This window comes from Strongylocentrotus purpuratus, unplaced genomic scaffold (genome assembly GCF_000002235.5).
Source record: "Strongylocentrotus purpuratus isolate Spur 01 unplaced genomic scaffold, Spur_5.0 spur5_scaffold_21, whole genome shotgun sequence".
Classification (NCBI taxonomy): Eukaryota; Metazoa; Echinodermata; class Echinoidea; order Camarodonta; family Strongylocentrotidae; genus Strongylocentrotus; species Strongylocentrotus purpuratus.
In genome coordinates, this window is record NW_022145607.1 from 7,977,211 (window position 1) to 7,987,622 (window position 10,412).

The 10,412-nt window shown below is 39.4% G+C and overlaps 1 protein-coding gene across 1 annotated transcript; it reads left to right on the forward strand.

The window, feature by feature from the left end:
* Nucleotides 1-2,783: 2,783 nt before the first annotated feature.
* LOC105443904 (toll-like receptor 13) lies at nucleotides 2,784-10,412 on the forward strand. Its single transcript, XM_030995118.1, has 3 exons — nucleotides 2,784-5,897; nucleotides 7,540-7,807; nucleotides 8,145-10,412. The coding sequence occupies exons 1-3, from the start codon at nucleotides 3,229-3,231 to the stop codon at nucleotides 10,152-10,154; spliced, it is 4,947 nt and encodes a 1,648-aa protein (XP_030850978.1). The 5' UTR covers nucleotides 2,784-3,228; the 3' UTR covers nucleotides 10,155-10,412.

Sequence of the window (10,412 nt, forward strand, 5' to 3'; positions counted from 1 at the left end):
AGTCAGAATAGAATAGGACATGTTCTATTTCAGTATGTTATACTGCCCTGATAATTATTCTTGGTTTACACTAAGAAAGATGTGATATCTTTTTATTTCATCAACATAATAATTTGGCCTAACTCAATTTGCCAAAGTTAAGTTATGTTCTGAACTTTTCAATTCTATTCCAGTCGAGATGAGACTTGGAATATAATAGCTTAGGTTTTACTTTATCATTTCATGACAATGTTGTACAGTTGAGCTCATGTTTTGTAGCATAGTTACGTTGTGTTCTATACTACTTTGTATATATTTTATTCTTAGTTTGTTGTGAATAAGTTTAATAAGTTAGTTGTTATCAACTCATTCCTTTCTCTCTCTCTCTCTCTCTCTCTTTCTTTCTTTCTCTCTCTCTCTCTCTTTCTCTCTCTCTCTTTCGATTCATTCTATTCATGTCGGGTTATAGAATTACATTTATTAAAATCTCATTGTTGTATTAATAATGTGGAGAGCTAATTTGGACACCAGCGAGACAAGTCATATTTTGAGGAGAGTACAAGAACCATATTCTTGTACTGTTATTCCTTCTACTTTTAAATATTGTATTCTTCGCCTGGTTGTTACCCTCCCTGAACAGATATTCGTCGCCCTGTTCAGCCCCTTAAAAGTCCTACTGTATTAGACGAACGGAACTGGTTTAGACTGTCCCCCCTGTTACCAAGGCAACGCTCTTCGCCCTGGCTAAGAAGAACAGAAGGATTGATAGTTTTATACCTCAAGATAATTATAGTCCCTTTCTTTTAAACCTTGTAAAGTTATTTTGCACGTATATGTTAAGAGTTCTCACTGTTAGTTTGTGAAGCCTTGCATGTCGGCTAAAGATTCTGCTGATATATGTAACTATTATATGTTTATCAATACATGTTTTTATGTATTATAATTATTATTTGGATGAGTGATATTTTGTAGCTTAACCTACCTTTGAGGTTAAGTGTTAATAAATCCCTTCTTTCGGATCTTTCACTCAAACTACTCTGTGGAGATATCCTTATTTGTTTTCTTGTTTCTCTAACTAAAATCTCCTGTATAAAATAAACCCCTGAACTGGGTGCAGGTGAACAAGGATTTACCTGTGACATTTATATAAGGCTTATTTTTTTTCCTTTTAGGTTGCAACCTATTCAGTTTAATTTATGTCCAAATATCAAGTATGTTCTTAATGTGTATTTTGAGTTATAGAGCTGGTTGTTATATGAAATGTTGTCTTTTTAACTGAATGAAATAAAATTGAATTGAATTGAATATTGAAAGCAAGTGGAGTGTAAATTGAGGTGGGGTCCAGGGGCGGAGCGCCATGAAGCTCAGGGGTTTTAGGCATTTAATTACGGTCAGATAGGCATATTTTGATACCTTATTTGTGACACTGGCATGCTGGTCACTAATTGGAGTGGGGTCCAGGGTGCGGAGCCCCCAGAAGTTCAGGCGTTTTAGGCATTGCATTATGATCAGATGAGCATCCAGGGGCCGCCTTAGGGCCCTGGTGGGGTCCAGGGGACGGAGCCCCGGAAGCTCTGGGGGTATTATGCATTTAATTACGGTCAGATGATCAACCAGAGGCCCGCTATAGGGCCCTTGGTGGTGTCGAGGGGGCAGAGCCCCCAGAAGCTCAGGGAAAAATCATGCCATTTCAGCAACATTTGTAAATCACTGGTATCGAATTAGAAATAAACCACATTTGAATTTTATTGTGGGGGAGGGGGAACTGCCCCAAGCCCCCCCCCCCCCCATCAGTACGCAAGTGCGAGGGAGCATAGTGAACGAGAGGGTTGAAGGTGACGGAAGTGACTACCTCCTCACAGGTTTTTGAAGTTTTGTTGTATTACAAAATTACATTCCTTAGCAAAACTACCGTGTGAGTCAAAAAAAAATTACACCTAGAAAATTGCTTATTATTTTTAAAATCATCTATGAACAGTAAATTATTATACATCTTATGAAAGAATGTTTTATCCCAAACCATTTGGTACCATTTTTGTGTGGTATGTGTTCACGCTTGAATGAACAGGAGGCATTGTTTGCGAGAGTGCAAAAATCGACTTGGGCCAAAGTGATGTCTACAGTATGTATTATGTTGGGATTAGCGGAGTAAGAGAATGTATTGAATGTATCAAATGAAATGCATTGCATATGTTTTTTGCAAAGGGCAATGTCACACACACCCACACGCGCGCGCACAAAGGTTTGTTGATGTTTGACATGTATGGCATGATTAGTTTTGTTAGGGATGTTATTTGGATCTGCAAAGACCAACTTTGGCGCAAGTCGATGTTTGCACTCTCGCAAACAATGTCTCCTGTTCATCCAAGCGTTAACACATACCACACAAAAATGGTACCAAATGATTTGGGATAAAACACTCTATCATCAGACATATAACAATTTAATGTTCATCGATGATTTTTTAAATAATTAGCAATTTTCTAGGTGAAAACTTTTTTTTGGACTCACACTGTATAGTACAAAAACAAGTAATATTCCTTTTTCACACTTCATTTTTCTCGGTATTTACTTGTAAATTTTGAAGGATATTATGCGAGGGAGCGTAGCTACCGAGTGAGAAGATTTTTGCATATTTATTTGTCTCAACGCAGCCTCTTGGGACCTCCAGAGCCTAAAAGTGTGTTGCAGTTTTTAGTCAGTATTTGCTATTACATTTTCGGGGGCACTTTTTCAAATTTGAAGGGGTGACGATCCCCTCCTTAAAAAAATGAGGGGGGGGGGGGAGGACGTGTCCCCCCGAGATCGCCGCCCCTGCCTATTATACTAGCGCATGGAAGTTTAATGTCATGTGATATCAAATATTTCCCTTTGTGTTCTCTAATATATAACCGTTAGTATATCTCATACAGATTTGCGTGTGATTTTATTACTTGTAAATATTTATAATTATGTTTATCCAAAACAGCAACATGACTTTCGGTTTCGTCTATAAACATTTATAATTGGTTCCCGAACCTATATTTCAGTTTTGATTAGTAATTTAAAATATAATAACCACTATTTTTTAAGGAAAGAAAATCCGAGCACCTTTTCACAGCTCAAAACGAGGCTGACCGTCTGCAGCAAAGGATAAACATTTGTTTATGCTTCTATGAGCGTGAGTTAGCATTATATTCAAGAGCGATATATTATTATCCGACAATTAAAGGTGTACCGTTCCTTTTTTAGAGGTAATATATTGACGTCATGGCAAACGGCTCTATCTTGTACCCATTGCTTTTCGCTTGTCTCCTCGTCAGCTCGTCCTTTCAATCTTTACATCGACACGATGGAGATTCGGCGATGCCATCCTTAACACTGGACATGGACAAATCTTTCCATGGATGTGATCAGAACCTTGAACTAAAAGAAGCTTCTTGCAGCGATAAAGGCCTGGACACGGTTCCCCAGAATCTTTCTCAGGATACCGAGGTGCTTGACTTATCTAAGAACAATATCGCCAAACTCTTGAACTCCTCGTTTGAAGAATACCCTCTAATCAACTCCTTGGACATTTCTTCTAATGATGTAAGAGCGATAGAATCCGCCGCTTTTTACCCTCTCAAGGGCTTAATGTACCTGTCTCTATCCTTCAACCCGCGTCTTGTGCTTCCAGCAACAGGCGTGTTTATGATGTCTTCACAGCTTTCCATTCTCGATTTAACGTCATCAAACTTGAAGTCGCTCCCCGATGACATTCTAAAATGGAGTCTACATCTAGATACTGCATATTTGTGGTTCAACCAGCTCTCCTTCGTCAATGTAAGTTCTTGTGGCATGGCCGACACTGTACTCATGACTGGTAATCGACTACAACACCTTACGGCGAGAGATTTCACCTTTGTGTGCCACACTGATACTCTAGATCTTAGAGAAAACCCTATCCAATCAGTAGACCCTCATGTGATCGCATCACTACATGTTCGCTCGTTGGTGCTAGGTGGCTACAATTTAAGTTACGAGGTGCTAGCGAACATCATCCTCGGAATCTCACAATCAGACATCGAACAGCTCACAATCATGAAAGGATCCGTTGGTGCGTTTCCTGAAGATTTCTTTGATCCACTGCGCGATTCTTCTCTATCCGTTCTGGACTTCAACAGCAACGACCTGAGTAGCCTCTATCCTTTAGTCTTCTCAAATTTGACAAAACTCATACAATTCAGTTTCACTTATAACAATCTCCCAATAGACGAAATTCAACCGGACTTTTTCGAGGGCATGAAGGCATTAAAGGTACTGATAATCAACTACAACCAAGTAAGACAAATTAATCCTCACAATCAGACTTGGACAGTGGACTTATCGGAGTTTCACTTATCCGGTAATCTGTTTACAGAAATATCTGCATCTGTATTTCTTGGTTTAGGAAATTTAACTTTCTTAGACATGAGCTCGAACAAGTACCTTTCTTTCTTTGAGCTGACGGCCTTTTCGGGACTTGACAATATTCAAACCATTGATTTGACCGGAAGCCGTATAACTGTTCTGGAATTGTACACCCCAATATTAAGATCACTTTCCGTAAACTCTCTTCGTTCAGAATTAATTCCTTTGCGACCAGGAGAATCGTTTCAACATATACAATCCCTTGTTAATTTAGACATGAAAGACTCTCGGCTTAACATTTATAACATATGGAATGAAAATAGAAACGCGTCTCTTTTCGATGGATTATTCGATCTTATTCATTTGGAATTGAGTAGTAACCCTTTCCTGAGTTTTATAAGTGATTTACCACCAGGGATATTCCAGCAACTCTCTGTTTTACAAGAACTAAATCTAGACCACTGCGATATTACAAATCTACATCCTCTTGTCTTCTCGGGGTTGGAATCGCTTCAGAAGTTGAGTTTGAAAGGAAACAACATCCAGCATATTCATGATGATGTATTGTCGGGGATGGGTCAATTAAAAACTATCAACTTTGAAGAAAACCGTATCGCGTACTTGGAGGAGCTAATGTTCTCAAATAACTGGAAGCTCACCGATCTTTCCTTGGCCAACAACAGATTAACGCGCCTTAATCAAAGCACTTTCAAGCCGATCTTTTCCTCCATTTCATCACTTGATCTATCAATGAACCCAATCAATTGTAACTGTGATCTAAAGTGGCTTATTGATTGGTTAAATGAACCTATAGGCCTAATAGACAAGGAAAATACTATCTGTTCGTCAGCATCTCTGGAGCCTCTTCGTGAGAAACCCCTGCTTCATTTTGATCCAAATGAACTCTGTATAATAAACTATGGTATATTCTCTCTGATTCCCCTCGCTTCCATTAGCTTGGTTGTTATCAGCGTGCTGGTGTATCACTACCGATGGCAGTTGAGGTACAAATGTTTTCTCTTGAAACTGGCCGTAGTTGGCTATAAAGAGATGCGAGACGCTCGAGACAACAATGACTACGAGTTTGACGTGAACATCATTTTCTACGACGATGACGAAGAATGGATTCGCGAACAGCTCCGACCGGCTCTGGAAGAGCGGCTTCCACAGTTTCAGAGGAATGTCTTTGGTGACGAAGACCTTGTATTGGGTATGCATTACTTAGATTCCGTCGATTACGTGGTGAGCCGTAGTTACAAGACCATCATTGTGCTTAGCAGAGCTGCTGTGCACGACCACTGGTTCATACTCAAGTTCCGGACGGCCATGGACCACGTGAGTGACACTCTGACGGAATTCGTATTTGTGGTTTTCCTCGAAGACATCCCAGATGATGAAATGCCATTCTTGGCGAGGTTGTATCTCAGTGATGGCAGACCCTATATTCACTGGACTGAAAACGTGAGAGGACAACAATATTTCTGGGATGAATTGACCAAAAATCTGACCATTAATCTAAGGACGAATGACTTGATCCCAAACGATTAGCAGTCCAATAGGAATCTAGAGATACGTGTGATGGTTATCAGTAATGAAAGTGGTAGTAGCAGAAGTAGTATTAGTAGCAGCAGCAACATCAGTAGTAGTAGTAGTAGTAGTAGTAGTAGTAGTAGTAGTAGTATAGAGTGGTGCAGTGTGACGTTATCAAAAATATATTTTTGGAATTTCTCATTTTTTTCTTCATTTTCAGAAAGAGCATCAACAATAATGTCCTAATGTCGAAAACCAATTGAATAGGTTACGTATTGGCTGAGATATGACCATCTAAATAAATAAATTTCCAATGGGAACTCAGTCAGTTTTATTGCTCTGGTTCATAACATTACGAGCCAGAGCAATATACACTGAGTTCCTATAGGAAATCTTTTCATTCAGATGTCTATATCTCAGCCAATACTTAACATATTCAATTGGTCTTTCGACATTTGGACATTATTTTGTATGCTCTTTCGGAAAATGAAGAAAAAATTGAGAAATTCCCAAAATAGATTTTTGATGACGTTACACTTCGCCACTTCATTTCATTTCATTTCATTTCTTCTCTTCTTTCTGTTTTGTTTGTTTGTGTGTTTGTTGTCTATCGGGGTAGGAGGGGGGGGGGGTAGGGGGAGGGGAAGGCTTTAAATAATATTCATTCAGTATAATTAATTCGAAGACGTTTTGTACTAAGTATTTAACTATAATATGTATTTCTGAGGGCTGTACAATTTTCATTACATTTTGATATGTTATGTATATCAATTAAAATGAAGATGTATGATTTTTGAAGTGAATGAATGTAATAAAATGCTACAAAACAAAAAAAATAATTTATTATGACGCGTAATAAGTGCTGCGCCGAGCGCATCTTCAGATATGGCATGAAGTACTCCTATTGGTTGACCTACTTATCTTATCTTACTTATCCTTATGAAGGATATTATGCGAGAGAGCGTAGCTACCAAGTGAGAAGATTTTTGCATATTTATTTGTCTAAACGCAGCCTCTTTGGACCGATCCAGAGCCTAAAAGTGTGTTGCAGTTTTTAGTCAGTATTTGCTATTACATTTTTGGGGGCACTTTTTCAAATTTGAAGGGGCGACGATCCCCTCCTTAAAAAAATGAGGGGGGGGGGGGACGTGTCCTCCCGGGATCGCCGCCCCTGCCTATTATACTAGCGCATGGAAGTTTAATGTCATGTGATATCAAATATTTCCCTTTGTGTTCTCTAATATATAACCGTTAGTATATCTCATATAGATTTGCGTGTGATTTTATTACTTGTAAATATTTATAATTATGCTTATCCAAAACAGCAACATGACTTTCGGTTTCGTCTATAAACATTTATAATTGGTTCCCGAACCTATATTTCAGTTTTGATTAGTCATTTAAAATATAATAACCACTATTTTTTAAGGAAAGAAAATCCGAGCACCTTTTCACAGCTCAAAACGAGGCTGACCGTCTGCAGCAAAGGATAAACATTTGTTTATGCTTCTATGAGCGTGAGTTAGCATTATATTCAAGAGCGATATATTATTATCCGACAATTAAAGGTGTACCGTTCCTTTTTTAGAGGTAATATATTGACGTCATGGCAAACGGCTCAATCTTGTACCCATTGCTTTTCGCTTGTCTCCTCGTCAGCTCGTCCTTTCAATCTTTACATCAAAACGATGGAGATTCGGCGATGACATCCTTAACACTGGACATGGAAAAATCTTTCCATGGATGTGATCAGAACCTTGAACTTAAAAAAGCTTCTTGCCGCGATAAAGACCTGGAGACGGTTCCCCAGAATCTTTCTCAGGATACCGAGGTGCTTGACTTGTCTAAGAACAATATCACCAAACTCTTGAACTCCTCGTTTGAAGAATACCCTCTAATCAACTCCTTGAACATTTCTTCTAATGATGTAAGAGCGATAGAATCCGCCGCTTTTTACCCTCTCAAGGGCTTAATGTACCTGTCTCTATCCTTCAACCCGCGTCTTGTGCTTCCAGCAACAGGCGTCTTTATGATGTCTTCACAGCTTTCCATTCTCGAGTTAACGTCATCAAACTTGAAGTCGCTCCCCGATGACATTCTAAAATGGAGTCTACATCTAGATACTGCATATTTGTGGTTCAACCAGCTCTCCTACGTCAATGTAAGTTCTTGTGGCATGGCCGACACTGTATACATGACTGGTAATCGACTAAAACACCTTACGGCGAGAGACTTCATCTTTGTGTGCCACACTGATACTCTAGATCTTAAAAATCAACCCTATCCAATCAGTAGACCCTGGTGTGATCGCATCACTACATGTTCGCTCGTTGGTGCTAGGTGGCTACAATTTAAGTTACGAGGTGCTAGCGAACATCATCCTCGGAATCTCACAATCAGACATCGAACAGCTCACAATCATGAAAGGATCCGTTGGTGCGTTTCCTGAAGATTTCTTTGATCCACTGCGCGATTCTTCTCTATCCGTTCTGGACTTCAACAGCAACGACCTGAGTAGCCTCTATCCTTTAGTCTTCTCAAATTTGACAAAACTCATACAATTCAGTTTCACTTATAACAATCTCCCAATAGACGAAATTCAACCGGACTTTTTCGAGGGCATGAAGGCATTAAAGGTACTGATAATCAACTACAACCAAGTAAGACAAATTAATCCTCACAATCAGACTTGGACAGTGGACTTATCGGAGTTTTACTTATCCGGTAATCTGTTTACAGAAATATCTGCATTTGTATTTCTTGGTTTAGGAAATTTAACTTTCTTAGACATGAGCTCGAACAAGTACCTTTCTTTCTTTGAGCTGACGGCCTTTTCGGGACTTGACAATATTCAAACCATTGATTTGACCGGAAGCCGTATAACTGTTCTGGAATTGAACACCCCAATATTAAGATCACTTTCCCTAAACTCTCTTCGTTCAGACTTGCTTCCTTTGCGACCAGGAACATTTCAAAATTTACATTCCCTTGTTGAATTAGACATGAAAGACTCTATCCTTGACCTGTTTTACCTATGGAATGCAACTGCAAACGCGTCTCTTTTCGATGGGTTATTGAATCTTATTCATTTGGATTTGAGTAGTAACCCTTTCCTGAGTTTTATAAGTGATTTACCACCAGGGATATTCCAGCAACTCTCTGTTTTACAAGAGCTAAATCTAGACCACTGCGATATTAAAAATCTACATCCTCTTGTCTTCTCGGGGCTGGAATCGCTTCAGAAGTTGAGTTTAAAAGGTAACAACATCCAGCATATTCATGATGATTTATTGTCGGGGTTGGGTCAAATAAAAACTATCAACTTTGAAGGAAACCGTATCGCGTACTTGGAGGAGCTAATGTTCTCAAATAACTGGAAGCTCACAAATCTTTCCTTGGCCAACAACAGATTAACGCGCCTTATTCAAAGCACTTTCAAGCCGATCTTTTCCTCCATTTCATCACTTGATCTATCAATGAATCCAGTTAGCTGTAACTGTGATCTAAAGTGGCTCATTGATTGGTTAGGTGAACCTATACGCCTGATAGACAAGGAAAATACTATCTGTTCGTCAGCATCTCTGGAGCCTCTTCGTGAGAAACCCCTGCTTGATTTTTATCCAAATGAGCTCTGTATGCTAAACAATAGTCTATTCTCTCTGATTCCCCTCATCTCCATTAGCTTGGTTGTAATCAGCGTGTTGTTGTATCACTACCGATGGCAGTTGAGATACAAACTCTTTCTCTTGAAACTGGCCGTAGTTGGCTATAAAGAGATGCGAGACGCTCGAGACAACAATGACTACGAGTTTGACGTGAACATTATTTTCTACGACGATGATGAAGAATGGATTCGCGAACATCTTCGACCGGCTCTCGAAGAACGGCTTCCACAGTTTCAGAGGAACGTCTTCGGTGACGAAGACCTTGTATTGGGTATGCATTACTTAGATTCCGTCGATTACGTGGTGAGCCATAGTTACAAGACCATCATAGTGCTTAGCAGAGCTGCTGTGCACGACCACTGGTTCATACTCAAGTTCCGGACGGCCATGGACCACGTGAGTGACACTCTGACTGAATTCGTAGTCGTGGTCTTCCTCGAAGACATCCCAGATGATGAAATGCCATTCTTGGCGAGGTTGTATCTCAGTGATGGCAGACCCTATATCCACTGGACTGAGAACGTGAGAGGACAAGAATATTTCTGGGATGAATTGACCAAAAATCTTACCATCAATCTAAGGACGAATGACTTGATCCCAAACGAGTAGCATAACAGTCATGTAGGAACCTAGAGAAACGTGTGATGGTTATCAGTAATGAAAGTGGTTGTAGTAGTAGTAGTAGTAGTAGTAGTAGTAGTAGTAGTAGTTGTAGTAGTAGTAGAAGTAGTAGTAGTAGTACTACTACTAGTAGTAATAGTTTTCGTGGTGAATGTAGTAAGCATAATCGCGCTACCGATATTGTTAATATTATACTATTATCCTCAAATAATAAATTGTCTTCTTAATGTTCTCATTCACCATCAT